Genomic DNA, 14,820 nt, shown 5'->3' on the forward strand with positions numbered 1-14,820 from the left:
TGGCTCACGCCTGTAATCCCAGCACTTTGAGGGGCTGAGGCAGGTGGATCACCTGAGGTGAGGAGTTCGAGATCAGCCTGGCCAACATGGTGAAACCCCATCTCTACTAAAAATACAAAAATTAGCTGGGTGTGGTGGTGCACACCTGTAATCCCAGCTACTCAGGAGGCTGAGGCAGGAGAATTGCTTGAGCCCGGGAGATGGAGGCTGCAGTGAACCGAGATGATGCCACTGCACTCCAGCCTGGCCGACAGAGTGAGACAATATCTCAAAAAAAATGAAAAAAAAAAAAAAAAGAGAGATTGGCAAGGGTACAGGTATGTAGGGACCTTAGCTCCTTGAGGGCAGGGACCTGTCACACTGATCGCAGTATCAGCACCCAGGTACTTACTATCAAAATGATCAGCATACGGATGATCATTTGTCTGCATCTCAGTTTGCCTCTTTTGGTGCTTCTCTAAAAAATAAAAAAAGGAAGAGCTTAAACTCTTACATGATTCCTGTCTTTGCGCTGGGAAGAAGACTCTGGATTCTTTTGTTCTTCAGGAGAGTCCCTTGTAAAGCTTTTGCCATAGTTCTATTCCAGGGGCACTGTCATATTTATACCTAACACAGCTAAGGGGCATCTTTACATTGTCAGCTTGATGCTACATAGCATGATGCTTATGTAGACTGTTTACCCAGTTTAAAAGTTGCAATGTGCAAAATACATACTGAAAATATTGCACTTTTGTCTACGGAAATTGTAATTTACACAATCCTTTAAAAAACTTATTCATACGAAATAACAGAGAACGGGAAATAGCATTAAGGCTGTCATGCTCAAGTGGGGGAGGGGCAGACTCAGGGAAACCAATTAGGAAGCAAGTAAAATAATCCAGACACCAGATGATGGGGGCCTGGACCAAGGCGGTGACAGTGGGGGTTGAGAGAAATGGTAGAATTGTGAATCTATTCGGGTGCATTTTGAAGGCAGTGCTGACAGACTGAAGGTGAGGAAGAGAAAAACAGGACTCAAGCAGGATACAAGGCTCGGGCAACTGGAGGATGGAATTCCCAGCAACTATGACGGGTTAAGATTGTGGGAGGACAGGCTTGGCTTGGGGAATTATTGAGAGCTGTCTTGGATAAGCTGCGTTTGAGATGCCGTAGACATCCAAGTAGGGATGTGGCAGGCAGCTGAATGCAGGGGTCTGGTGTTCAGGGGAGGAGCGAGGGCTGGGAATGCACACTTGGGGCTCACTGGCATTCAGGTAGGCTCTGAGTACAGGAGACTGGATGAGTTCATCTAGGGATTGAGAGTAGACAGCAAAAAGGCTCAAGCTCACATTCAGCCGTGAAAAAAAACTGGGCTCTGAAAAAACTTAACCGTTGGCTTAAGTGTGGCAACGAAACATTAACACGCTGAGGGGAGGGTGTGGATCAAGAGTCGCGAGACTGGGCGAGTGGGGGACATACACAGAGAAGACATTTCAAAAGATTTAGATTCCTGCGACATAGGGAGATGCCAGCGCTAAGGTTTCAAAGAAAAACGAATCCCAAGCAAAACAGCAAGTAAGCAAAGGCAAAATCGGAGGTCAGATAGAAGATTCAGATAGAAAAACCCGAAAGTCCCTCCGTGGGGCGGCGGTGAGATCGCCCTCTGCCCCCTCGCCGGACCCAGGCGCGGCCCCGCGCTCGGTCACCTCGGCCCAGGCGTCCCCCCTGCCCAGGGGGCCTGAGAGTTCGTGTGTCGCCGGGGCGCCCGGCCACTGCCGAGCCGGAGTAGCTGTTCCTTGCCAGACTGCGCTGCGAGGAGGAAACGGCGGGGCGCCAGCGAGGCAGGCAGGGGCGAGGACGGAGTGACCGGAGATACCGAAAGCCCAGAAAGAGCGTAGCAGGCGGGTCCGGACGGGACCAGTGTTGGGACTGTAACAGGGCAACCGGCTGTGGCGGACGACGGCGGCAGTTCGGCCGTTACCTGGTCCGCGCGGTTCCCGCGACTGCAGCAAGGCCGCAGCGCCGGCGCGTCGCCATGGAAACCGGTGCGCGAGGCCTGCTGGGAAGCGCGGCCTGCGGGGGCGGGACGCGCGCATGCGCACTCGGGCAGCGGACGCCGCGGCCGGGAGGGCGTGTTTGGCCTGGAGGTCAGTGTGGCCTCGCGTTTTTCTTCGGTTCGGGGAAGTTAGTTGCTTGTGTAGATGTCTGTAAACGAGCCTCCTGCCGTCCCTGTTCGGCGCCTAGGACCCTGCCTGCCCCCGTGGCCGCACCGGGAGCGAGGGAGCTTGTCGTGTTTCACGCGTTCTGGCGCTCTGGCGCCCTCTTAAGGCTCTGCCAGCCTTAAGAGGCTTGAGTCAGTAGGCGCGTGTAAACGCCTACCGGTAGGCTGCTAGGCAGCAGGTGTAGACGCCTGGTCAGTGCCTGGGAAGCACAGTTTTCCTATTAACCCCGTGTCATAAACATGGTTTTTTTTGTTTTGGTTTGTTTTTGTAAAACAAAATCTGATGACAAAACAATGCATTATTTGGCGTAGAGAATTTAGAAATGTACAGGCAAGTCCAAAGCAAAAGTTAAAATCACCTAGATGATGGAGTTACAGGTGCTTTTTAATGACAGCATAGGAATTTGGCATAATTTAGGAAGACTTACATTGTTTCCTTTTATTTATTTACTTTTTTTCCTGTATCAAAGCCATGTTGAATATCCTTGCAGATGAATCTTTGACGTCACCCCTGACTGTTTCATTAGGATAAATTCCTACATGTGAGGTTACAGGGCCAAAACATATGCTCACTTTGAGGCTTTCTAAAGGTAGAGGGAAACTGCCTTCTAGCAAACGTTCCAATCCTTGGCCCGCATTGGAAATTCTCTTTTTTCTTACAATTTTTTTTTGCCCATGTTGGCATCTTTGATTGTATTCACTTCCTTGTTAGTAGGAAGAATAGACTTTTTCCCATATCTTTCGTGCCATTTGTCCTTATTGTGTGATTTGCGTTTTCCTGTCTTTTATTCATTTTAAAACTTGGCATTCATCTTTGTAAAAATTGGTTTTGTAAGAACTTTTGATGCTTGAAAACTTGGCTTGCGATGTACGTTGCAAATATTTCCTCAGTTTGTCTGTTACCTTTAATTTTGTTTACCGTGTATTTTGGTATTTGTGTAGAATCAAGCTTATTAGATTTCTTTTTATAGTTTCTGCATTTGGTTTTTATATAAAAGGAGAAACAGGTGTTTTTTTTTTTCAAATTGACTTTAATCCTGCTTTGGTAGAAGTGGGTTAGGACAAGCTTTCTCTCCATATCGCCATTTCTTCCTCTAGAAATGCATGACCTACCCTGAGTTTTGGTGGGCCATGCATTTCTAGAACTCCTTAGGTAAGGAATTATCCATATAACATGGGTGCCGGTTGTTTCTGCTGGTGGTGATGGTTGGGGCAACATCTCCAGGTAGGCAAACATTAGACAAATGTCACCCTAGACTTGGCATTATGGAAGGATGGACTGATGCTTGGTGGCTGGTGGTGGTCCCATGACAGTAACAAGAGCAGAGGTTTGCCGTTGAGGGGACATCTAACCCTGGAGCTCAAGACTGGAGGAACTGAAAGGTAGAGGTTCCTTAGAATGGGTTCCTCCTCTTTTCTACCAGCTTTTCCCAGTCTGTAGACATGATAAGGTCACTCTGCAAATCTGCCCTTGAATCTTTCTGTTACAATTGAATAGTCTTTGTTTTTTTTTGAGACATATCACTCTGTTGCCTAGGCTGGAGTGCAGTGCTGCCATCTCAGCTCACCACAACCTCTGTTTCCCGTTTCCTGGGTTCAGGCGATTCTCCTGCGTTAGCCTCCTGAGTAGCTGGGATTACAGGTGTGAGTCACAACACCTGGCTAATTCTTTTTGTATTTTTAGTAGAGATGGGATTTTGTGATGTTGTCCAGGCTGGCCTTGAACTCCTGGCCTTAAGTGATCTGCCCACCTCGGCCTCCCAAAGTGTTGGGATTTCAGGTGTAAGCCACCGTCCCCAGTCTTTGCTTTTGCTTTTGAAGGGGGTTGTTCTTTTCTGTGTATACAATGGAAGGAGAAGAGCCATGGTCTTTTGCTATTCTGGTGGGCATCTCCATCATGCCACATAATAAGCATAGCCTTTATTTGTCTGTATTAGGTTCCTAGGGATGCTGTAACAGATTACCATGAACTTAGGGGCTTAGAACAGTAGAACTTTATCGTCTCACATTTCTAAAGGTCACAAGTATGAAACCAAATTATCTGAAAGTTCATGTTTCCTCTGAAGGCTCTTAGGGAGAATTCTTGGACTCTTCCAGCTTCTGGGGGCTCCTGCTATTCCTTGGCTTGTGGCAGCACCACTCCAGTTTCTACTTCCATCTTCACAGGGTTTTCTGCTCTGTGTCTTCCTGTCTTTCTCTTCTTAGAAGGACAACCAGTCATTGGACTTAGGGCCTACCCTAAATCCAGGATGATTTACTCACAAGGCCCCCCAAATGATTACATCTGTAAAGACCCTATTTCCAAATAAGTTTACATGCTGTAGTTTGGGTGAACATGAATTTTGGGGAACAATATTCAACCCACTACAGTTATTGTGGTGATCATTCCCATCATTCTACATAATAAACACGTGTCTTTATTTGTCATTTTAAGTTATCTGTAAAGTTATGTAAATCAAAACATATCGTCTGGTGTCATTTATCATGAGATCATCTGGGGGTCCCTATGAAGTTTGTAGCCAGTAACTCATGTCTTTAAATCAAAATTAGTCAAATCAAAAAGTGATGTTATTTGACTTGTTAAAATATACTCCAACAGATGGACAAAATAAACTACTGGTTCCTAAAATGAGATGCACCAAAAACAGAATGTCCTACTCGGGAGGCTGAGGCAGGAGAATCACTTGAATCTGGGAAGTGGAGGTTGCAGTGAGCCGAGATCAAGCCACTGCACTCAAGCCTGGTGACAGTGTGAGACTCCATCTCAAAAACAAAAAACAAAAAACAAGCAAACAAAAAAAACCCCAGACTGTCACAGCAGAAGGATGAGGAGTTAGTTATGTATTTTTGCATTATTAACTGCTATTAAGTAAGCACAAACCAGCTTCGAAAAAGCATAGCCAACACAACTTCAGCTGGAAAATTTCCAACTGACCCCGATAGACTGCCTAATGCCAGCCAATGGAAACATTCCCTCCCTCACTACACACGCCTGCCAATGCCTTGCGGTCCTACTACAACTGCAGCTGGACAAAGGACTGGTCTTATAAACATTCTTTATTAATAAACAGCTGCAGACCTCAAGCCAATTTCCGCCAGCTTATAGAAATTGCACGTAAAATGTCTTTGTGCCCTATAGTTCACCCGTTGATGTAAAGAGCCAAATTCCATCTCTTTTTAATGCTAGAACTCCACCCCAAAGTGAGCATGGAATGTATGATACATACACGTTTACTCACTGCACAGGTGCCTGAATTTCCTCATAAATATTAGTAGATCCTCTGCAACCTTGCTCAGTATGTATGTAAGGCTGACTCTGTAAGACACAGATAACAGCTCCTTCCTCCCTTCTGCAGCGTGTGCGTTTTTGGTTTTTCCTGTAAGCTGCATTCCCCAATCTGCAGGTTATATTTCCCTCTAAAAATAAAGTCTCCTTTCCTTCCTCGGTGGATCTCCTGGTCTTTGTGAACAGACGCAAACAGCAAGCACTGGAGATGTTGAATGGTTGGCTGCCTGCATCTTCACTAAATTATACAGCTTCTTTCTGAAGTGGATTTTGTAAGTCAGGGGTTCCTTGAGCTTTATTTTAAGAGGCATTGGGAATGTTCGGTATTCCTGTTAATTATGGTGAAGCTCATTCGTGTCATTAGTGTAAAAATACGTTAGAAGGAATCTTTCAGCTGGAGTTTTCAGATTTTTAATTTGTACATGTTTGTGGTCATTTTGAAAAGAATAAACTCAAATTCATAGTGAAAAGGGAGCACCAGGAATTTGAGGGTAGCATCTCAGGAGCTTCTCTTACGGTGTGGAGAGAAATGGGTGGGGCTCAAGTCTTGGATATGCCATTTCCTGTTTCCATCATCTCTAGTTCTGTGTCCTCATGGTGAGTGGGCATAATAATGGAACACAGTTTTAGGGTTCTTGTACAGGTTAAGGGACTGGTTTATGCAAAGCACCTAGAGCAGATCTGGCACGTGGACGACACCTACAAATTGTTAGCTGTTATTTCAGTAAGAAACTAATTTCTCCCCAGGGTTTACAGATGGAGGAGATGTCATTATTGAGGGCAGTTTTCACCTGATATGATCAAGAGATGCGTATTCTCTAGAGCATATGATAATCTAGCTATAGTTTATGTTACTAACTTACAAAGTCATTAGAAAATATGCCCCCACTTTCTTCAAGAATATTTGGCGAAATATGGCATGCTTATGTGGCAGACTTTAAGGTGTGAAAATATATAATTGTATGAAAAACTAATACATACTGTAGAAATTTTGAAAATGCAGAAAAGAAAAATTACACTGATCTGTAATCCTTGGTGTGCTTTAAAATAAAATTTATAATTCTACTGACTTAAATTTGGGGAACCATTAATCATCCTCATTAAGGACTTTATTTTTGGAGCGGCTAACTTTGCATGTTGAAGCCAAAAGTTAAATTTTGGTAGTCAACCTCAATCATTCATTGTGATGGAGAGGCATTTAAGTTATATTCCGGGAACTGGGATATTCCGGGGACTGGGATGTCTTTTCTCATTGCAGACACCTACCTGAGGCCGGGGGAAACATACCTCTGGGGCTCTGGGACTCAGGTGAAGAGGGAGTACAGAAGCCTGGGAGATTCCTCTCTGCTCAGAACGTCGGTGCCACCCAATCCATGATGAGCAGCAGGGGATTTTAAAAAGGGAGCCGGAGAACAGACAGAGAGACAGTAAGAGACTCAGTTAGCTAAGAGAGCTAAATATCCCCCAGGTGCTTCTTGAAAAACTAACCCTTTGTCCCTAATGCCCTTGATCTTGATTTTGAAACCTACCAGAAGAATTTGGGTAGCTGGCATTTGGGCTTCTTTGCTAGATTTTGTATTCATTTAATTTGTTTGTTTGATTTTGTTTTGTTTTGTTTTGTTTTGTTTTGAGACGGAGTTTCGCTCTGTCGCCCAAACTGGAGTGCAGTGGCCGGATCTCAGCTCACTGCAAGCTCCGCCTTTCGGGTTCACGCCATTCTCCTGCCTCAGCCTCCCGAGTAGCTGGGACTATATGGTTTTGTTTTAGAGATGAGATCTTGTTCTGTCACCCAGGCGAGTGCAGTGGGTGCGATGGTAGCTCACTGCAGCCTCAAACTCCTCGCTAAAGGGCTCAGCGATCCTTCCACCTCAGCCTTCCAAGTCACTGGAAATACAGATACAGGCGCCTGCCAACACGCCTGGCTGGGCTTCTTTTTGTTGTTGTTGTTGTTGGTAAAGTTGCACTTCACTATGTTACCCAGACTGGTCTTGAACTTCTGGGTTCAAGCAATCCTCCTGCCTTGACCTCCCAAGGTGTTGGGATTACAGGCGTGAGACACCGCCCTGGCCCTTCTCTAACTTTTAACACAATTCAGAGTACCTATTAAAATGTATAAACACACACACACACACACACACCATATATATATAAGTATATATATATAGTGTGTGTGTTTATATAATATGTATGTGTGTGTGTTTATATATATATATGTATAAACACAAAGTACCTATATAAACAAAGAGCCTATTATAAACAGATTACTTAGTTTTTTTTCCCAAGGACTTTAAAACAGTTAATAAACTTCAAGTCAGTGACAAGTAAATAAAATAATGAGACAATTGGCTTGTTGCAGTCGTGAGTATTGACAAGCCAGCGGCTATTTCCCTGCCTCCCTGGATGTCAGTGAAACTTTAGATGGCCCATGGCTGGTCAGTTTCTGTTCTTGAGGAGAAACAGGTGGGAAAGAGAGCACACTGGAAACGCGCCACTCCTAAAGGGATTTCTATTGTATGACAGTTTACTTAAAAAAAATTTTTTTAACCTGCCAGGAAAAAAAAAAAAAAGAAGTTGCTCTTTACTTAAAGGCCTCTGTGGCTATTCTGACCCTTCCAGTTTATTTGTTTGCCAAAAGTCCCGTAAACCCAGCCTCCTCCTAGACTGAGGTGGTGTTTTCTGGGCCTTTCCAGTTCCGAAGAGCTCCTCCCTCACTTCTTTCGCCTCCTGCCCTTCTCTTAACGAGGCCCCACCTCCCTTTGCCCCAAGGCATCTCTGCACAGGTCTCCGATTGGTGCACAGCACAGCCTGGCCTTTTAGGGACTGTTGTCGGGCATTTAAAGTGATAGGGAAATGGTTCAGTGGCTGCTTTTATCAACCAATCAAATATTTTCCTGACAGATCCCAAAATATTCCTGGGCCAATGGAGGGGGGAGCCCAAGATGCCTCTGACAAAGCCTCTTAAGTTGGAGCGGGAGGGCCGGAGCTCAGTGGAGCCCTGGGCTGCCGCCAGCCCCGACCTGGCACTTGCTCGCCTGTGTCACTGTCAGGACTTGTCTAGCAGCGCATTCCCTAACAGGGGTGTGTTGGGGAGGAGTCCTCTTTCCAACTGTCGAAATGGTTATCAAAGTGTTTGTTGCTACCTCTTCTGGGTCCATAGCGGTAGGTGTCTGGTGGACTCTTTCTTCCTATACTCTTTTCTGAATAACTCAGGGTTGGAAGTATGGCCAACGTTGGCCTTCAGTTTCTTTTTTGCATGTAGTCAGCTGTGGCTCTGCAATAAGTATGTGCGCCCTTTGCTTTCTGCATTTGATTTCATAGTGTAGAAAAAGCATGGAAAGGGTGTAATCTGGATGGTTGGGTGTGAAAAGGGATTCCAGGAAGGAGACGTGCTTGATGCTAGAGTTTTTAACATGTGATTTGTGTTGTGTTGCCTTGTGGATATCATAGAATCAGGGACTTTTTTTGTGTGTTTCTGCCATTCATTCTGCAGGGCTTAAACTAATTTAAAATTGCAAATAAACGACACTTTGTGTAACACTGTTTGGAGCGGACGATGAACCGGATTGCTAAAATGACTCCGGGGTGTAATCACTTGTATATGCCATGTAATGATGTAACCATACTGAAAGTGTAAAGTTAGCATGTGTAATACATTGTTTGAGGAAAGTGATGTCACAGTGACCAGAGCAAACGTCTCTCAGGCCACAGTTATAAACACTCTAGGCATTCAGACGGCCCCAAAATAAGAGCTAAACGCCGACCTCCGTAACAGTGCTTTGTCTAATTTTCTTGAGACCATCCACCTCTTCAATTCTGGCCTTCATTCTGTGCAGGCTAGACCTGCCATAAGAAATAGGGCTGATGAAGTGACACTTTTCTCTTTGGAAATGGGTAAGACTTTGATTTTAGGATTGAACACATATAGTGTCTATCTGTCTGGGACTGATATTTTGGCCAGCATTTTAGCAGCAGTTAGGCTGTGAAGAGAAAAAACAGTTTTATTAAACCCAAGAGTTAGAGACGAGCAAGGCGGCTGTTTCCTTTTATATCTAGTTTCTGGAGGATCTCAGGTTTCTGCTCGGATTTCAGCAGCCACTCTGCCAGAGATGGTACCCAGAGTAAGCCATTGGCTGGGGTGACAGCCCCAAAGGCAGCCGCCGAGTGCCACCACTCCCAGCCCCGAAAGTTCAAGAGATTTCCGGAAAGGGTGAGAAGAAAACAAGAGACAATATCTTGGCTGTCCCTTCTGCGAAGCACAACTGATGAGCGATTGTTTTAGTGATCTCTAGAACAAGTTAACCGAAAAAGATGAGGACCCACTCCAAGTGTGAAACTCTGCAAAATCTTTTGTGGTTATTGATGACTGCTGAAGCTTTCAGTTGATATAGAAGAAGTGCATTTTTTGGCTATTTGGATAAAAAATAATTTTTGGGAAGAAAATGGCTTTGGTGGGCTTTAAATATGTTGTTGATGCTCATTGCTGAAAACTTTACCTCTTACCTGCCAGTCCTCTATGTAGTCTGTAGACCTGGTCTACATATTCTTCAGAAGACAATAAGTTAATGGATTTTTTAGGTTTATTTGATGTCCTGTGTTCTTGAAGTTTGGGCCCATAATTTAGTTAGCTTCGGATGACCTGGAGATGCAACGTTCATCCCGGGGTCTTGGAAAAGTCAAGTTAATTTTGGTTCCCTAAGCAAATGTTTCAGTGCCGTGTGTAACTGTGTGACCTTGGGAAAGTTACTTCGCCTTGTTAAGCCTCAATTTCCTTGTCTGTAAAATGAGGATAAGAATAGTGCCTACCTCATAGTGTTGTCATGAGGACTGATGAAATGATGTGCTTCGGTGCCTCGCATGGTGTCAAGTGTTTATCAGCACTCAGGAAATGTTCTAATGATTAGTGAATGTTATTTATACTTACTAGCTACTATTAGTTAATATTACTTGCTACTATAATTGTTACTTTTATTATTAGTTACTGTTAATTAGGATTTCAGTTATAATTAGTAGTTACTGTAATTATTAGCTAATATTATTTAGTAGATCGGGGTCTATGATCAGTATGTGTGAGAAGAATTTTCCTGAAGCACATTCATGGGAGAATTTCTGCCTTAGCCATAAGAATGAGAATTGATTATCCCCACGGTGTCAGTGCTAATGATTTTTTCATGGGTAGAGAAATGTCACTCAAAAGCTTCTTGGCAGGAAAACCCCAGCGTGGCTTCTTGTGGCCATGCTACTGTGTGGCAGTCAGTCTGCCAAGCCTTTCCTACTTATTTCTTCAGCCTGTACATTTAAAAAATGGATTCTTGCCCGACACCTCATCAGTAAGGGCATTCTGACTTCTGTTGGTTGAATGAAATAAATGAGAAAGGAAAAGCAAATTGTAATCTCCTTTTGAGGAATTAAATACATGCAGCTGTGTATTACATCTCAATTTTAATTGTTGACTCTAAAGCGCTGTCACACATTTGACCACGTTCTGGACAGATTTGGGTAAAGAGACCCTGGGGAGCAGGAGAGGGCGCGGGACTTCTCCCAGGACCCTCCTTTCTTCCAGAAGGCCACAGTGCGGCAGGGGGGCACAAAGGGAGACAGGACAGTCCCTGCTGTCTCCAAGATGCACAGCCCCTGGAACTGATGTTTAAAGACAGACCCTCATGGTGGCCCTTGGGCTTCTCAGTCCTTTCTCTGTCTTGATCGACTGTGTAAATATCGTGGGAAAAATATGACTCTTGAATTAGATCAGTCTGAATGTCATTCCTGGAAAATTCACTCATTTATTGGAGCCTCAGCATTGTTATAAAATAGCCATCCAAATACCTATCTGGATGGCCCGTGTGACAGTGCACTGGGATGGTGGTGTGCTACATGGTGCCTGACAGTGTAGGTTTTCAGCCTGGGATACAGAATGATTTTCCATGCATCATCATCTTCAGTTCCCACCAAAACCCCATGAGGAACGCATTGTTACATCCAGTTTGCAGATGAAGAAATTGGAGATCAGAGCCCTTGCTCAGAAAGCAGCCTTCCAAGCTAGGATGGAAACACAGGTCGTCTCTGACTCAAATCCAGTGTGCTTTATACTACAGTACAGTGATCTCAGTTGGAAAGTCTCCTAACTGTACAAGACAATAAACGAGAGATGCCAAGTGAGTGGCATTAAGAGGTGCTGCTGTCAGATCACTCCAACACAGTCTAGTAGCTAACAGTGTCTGGGTGACTTTAGGACAGAGAACAATACTTTCTTATAAGTAAATGTAACAGGATAGGAAAATGGAGCTCTCTGAGTGTTCACTGAGGTCCCAGAGGCTCCCAACAATGACACACACCCAAGTACCCCCAGATCCTACCCAGGACAGACAGTGCAGCCTGGGGGGCCAGCATGGGCCATGGCACCCTGGAGGGTGGAGAAGGGGCAAAGGGGGAAAGGTGAAGAGTAGGAGTGTGTCCATGATGGGAACTGATGCGGTGCTGTGCACACCCCTCCCTCTGGGCCGTAAAGGGAAGGACTCTTCCAAGAGCTGATGCTGTGTCCCTGGGAGTCAGCTCAGCAGGTGTTGTGAGGAGCTGCGCTTTGCAGGCCCAGAGGAGCTCCTTGATCCGGGACCCCGCGAGGGGGAGGACTTTGGAGGAGAGGGGCCCCATGCTAGAGCCAGGACGTAGGGGTACAGCAAGACGACAGTGCCGGCCAGGTTAGCTCATGTGTTGACTCCCCTCTTCCCTTCTCTGGCCTGGATCCTAAGACCCTTTTCTGCAGGCTCCCAGCCCAGGCAGAACTCAAGTGCCCCGAATAACCTGATGAGCAACGCATTGGGCCCTGTTTAAATGACTGGTGTTTGGGGGATCACAGGGGGGCAAACAGATTTCATTTTCTTCTTCTTTTTCTCTTTTTTTGGAGATGAGAGCTGAGAAACAGCACTTAACACAATGCCATGTGTCCAGCAGTCCCGCAGTGGACCTGGATGCAATTGCCTGTCTCGTGAAGCTTAATCGTAACATCGTCTTCCCCTCCCATTGTCTCCATCTCTTTTTGCCTTTCTAATAGAAGAAACGTAAGTCAAGACTTTTGGAAATGTTTTTCATCTATTCCAAACTTGTGGAATAAAATACAGCTTTTTTTTTCTCATGCCCTGAGGCATGGTTGGTAGAATGGAAATAATGTTGGTGAGGTGGCTTGGACCTGGGCCAGCTGCCTCCGTCAGGCTCCCAAGAGGGTATCTTAGAAGGCTTTGGAGAAGAAGCAGACAGGGGTTTCAACCGAATAAAGGAGTTGCCTTCTGAATAGTTAATTACAAGTAAAACTGCCTAAAATAAAGGCATCTCTACTCTTTGAAACAGCAAAGTGATCTCTGAAAAGATCTAAGGGAATAAGTGCTTTATAAAATGGCATGAATAGTTATGGACAGGTTGGAAAATATGTGTAGAGAGTGTGGTTAATTTAAATGATGATTTAGTCCAACAACCTGTCATCAGGTCTGATGGGATTTTGTAATGTTGAAAATTCAGCCATGAAGCTGTGGAATTTGGAGCAGTTTCCATGCGGAGGCACAGAGGCCAGGCATCCACAGTACAGCTGTTGGAGGAGGGCACCTTGGTGGGGAGCACTCGCCTCCTCCTTTGGTTCTCATAGACGTGATCCTGGGGAATTACCGGAGTCTGTTTGGCAGAAGTTTAAGAGAAATTCCATCATTCCGCACCTTTCTGTCTATCTGTATTTATTTGTCCATGCTTGTCCTAAACTTTAATACCTTTGTTGTCCTGAGTCTTACAGATTCAGTAAGTGTTGTATTATGGTGAACAGAGCCTTTAATTTACTGATCTAATGTTTTTAGTTCCATTATCTTTTTTATATTGATGGTATAAGTGTTAATTAAATTAAATGTGTGTTTACCATTTATGTTTATATGTGATTTGTATACTTATTTATATAAACTTTTATAATATATATTGACTTTATGTCAATTTTGTTTTAAAAATTAACACAGTAAATATAAAATTTAAAAAAGTTAAAAACTACTTGATATTAATTTATATTATATACTGTATATACCATGTATAATCAAATCACCATCAAGACCAAATTATATATAAATCATATAAATTATATATAAGTTATATCATAAAAATTACATAAAAATCTTATATAGTTATATATAAAAATCTTATATATTATTATTAGATATTATAGTTATATATACAAGTCTTATATATAAGATTATATAGTTACACATATAAATCTTATATGTAAGATTATTATAGTTATATATATAAATCTTACTGTATATAAGATTATTATATATTATATAGTTATATAATTTGGTCTTGGAGGTGATTTGGTTCTAGGGCTTAAGTATCCAGATTTGTCTTACCTTTCCTTATGTTATGAAACACCCAGCTGGGCAACGTGGGTCTTGGGTCTTGCCTGTAATCCCAGCACTTTAGGAGGCCGAGGCAGGTGGATCACTTGAGCCCAGGATTTTGAGACCAACCTGGGCAACATGGTGAAACTCCATCTCTACCAAAAAATACCAAAAATTAGCCAGACATGGTGGTGTGTGTCTGTAGTCCCAGCTATTCGGGAGGCTGAAGTGGGAGAATCACTTGACCCTGAGGAGGTTGAGGCTGCAGTGAGCCAAGATCGTGCCACTGTGCTCCAGCCTGGGCAACAGAGGGAGACCCTGTCTCAAACAAAACAAAACAAAACAAAACAAACAAAATCCCCAAAGAAACACCCTAACACCCTATACGTGAGTCATTAAATTTGGCAAAAGTGAATAAAATAGATATTTTGGTTCACATATCTCTAAGAAAGGAGTTGAGTTTAGTTCAAAGAGGGTTTGCATCCAGATATTAGATTTGGGACAGGAATGTACCTTTTACAGTGTTTGTTTGAAACCCTCAAAGTGTAGTCCTTCTTGTAAACAAGGCACATGAAAATGACAAGGGGCCTTCGTGCTCTGTAAAACATTTTTATGAGTTGTTTTTATATGAGATGAGAAGCCTTTAAAAAATTGAGATGTTAGATATTTTCATGTCAAAGAAAATATTTAAAGTTTTATTTATTTATTATTTATTATTTTTGTTTTTATTTTTAAATTTGAGATGGGGTCTTGCTCTGTCACCCAGGCTGGAGTGCGGTGGCGCAATATTGGCTCACTGCAACCTCTGCCTCTTGGGTCCAAGTGATTCTCCTGCCTCACAGCCTCCTGAGTAGCTGGGATTACAGATAAGTGCCACCACACCCAGCTAATTTTTGTATTTTTAATAGAGACAGGGTTTCACCATGTTGGCCAGGCTGGTTTCAAACTCCTGACCTTGGGTGATCCACCTA

General features: G+C 43.7%; 2 protein-coding genes across 3 annotated transcripts in view; one reads left to right on the forward strand and one right to left on the reverse strand.

Moving 5' to 3' along the window:
• Nucleotides 1-1,969, reverse strand: part of LCA5L (Leber congenital amaurosis 5-like) — a 45,183-nt gene extending 43,214 nt beyond the window's left edge. The window contains exons 1-3 of one of the 2 annotated variants that reach the window (XM_011954039.1): nt 1,686-1,948; nt 886-986; nt 392-457 (exon numbers count right to left, since the gene is read on the reverse strand). The gene's annotated coding sequence lies outside the window, so the exon portion shown is untranslated. Of the gene's footprint in view, nt 1-391; nt 458-885; nt 987-1,685 lie in introns of both variants that reach the window. The other variant, XM_011954038.1, reaches the window with a different exon arrangement.
• A 6,369-nt stretch (nt 1,970-8,338) lies between these two features.
• The window catches only part of SH3BGR (SH3 domain binding glutamate-rich protein), a 52,876-nt gene continuing 46,394 nt past the window's right edge, over nt 8,339-14,820 (forward strand). The window contains 2 exon segments of the mRNA XM_011954047.1: nt 8,339-8,572; nt 8,574-8,645. Coding sequence (XP_011809437.1) covers nt 8,426-8,572; nt 8,574-8,645 — 219 coding nt within the window. The 5' untranslated portion in view covers nt 8,339-8,425.

The sequence above is a fragment of the Colobus angolensis genome, unplaced genomic scaffold, assembly GCF_000951035.1.
Source record: "Colobus angolensis palliatus isolate OR3802 unplaced genomic scaffold, Cang.pa_1.0 Scaffold38, whole genome shotgun sequence".
NCBI lineage: Eukaryota > Metazoa > Chordata > Mammalia > Primates > Cercopithecidae > Colobus > Colobus angolensis.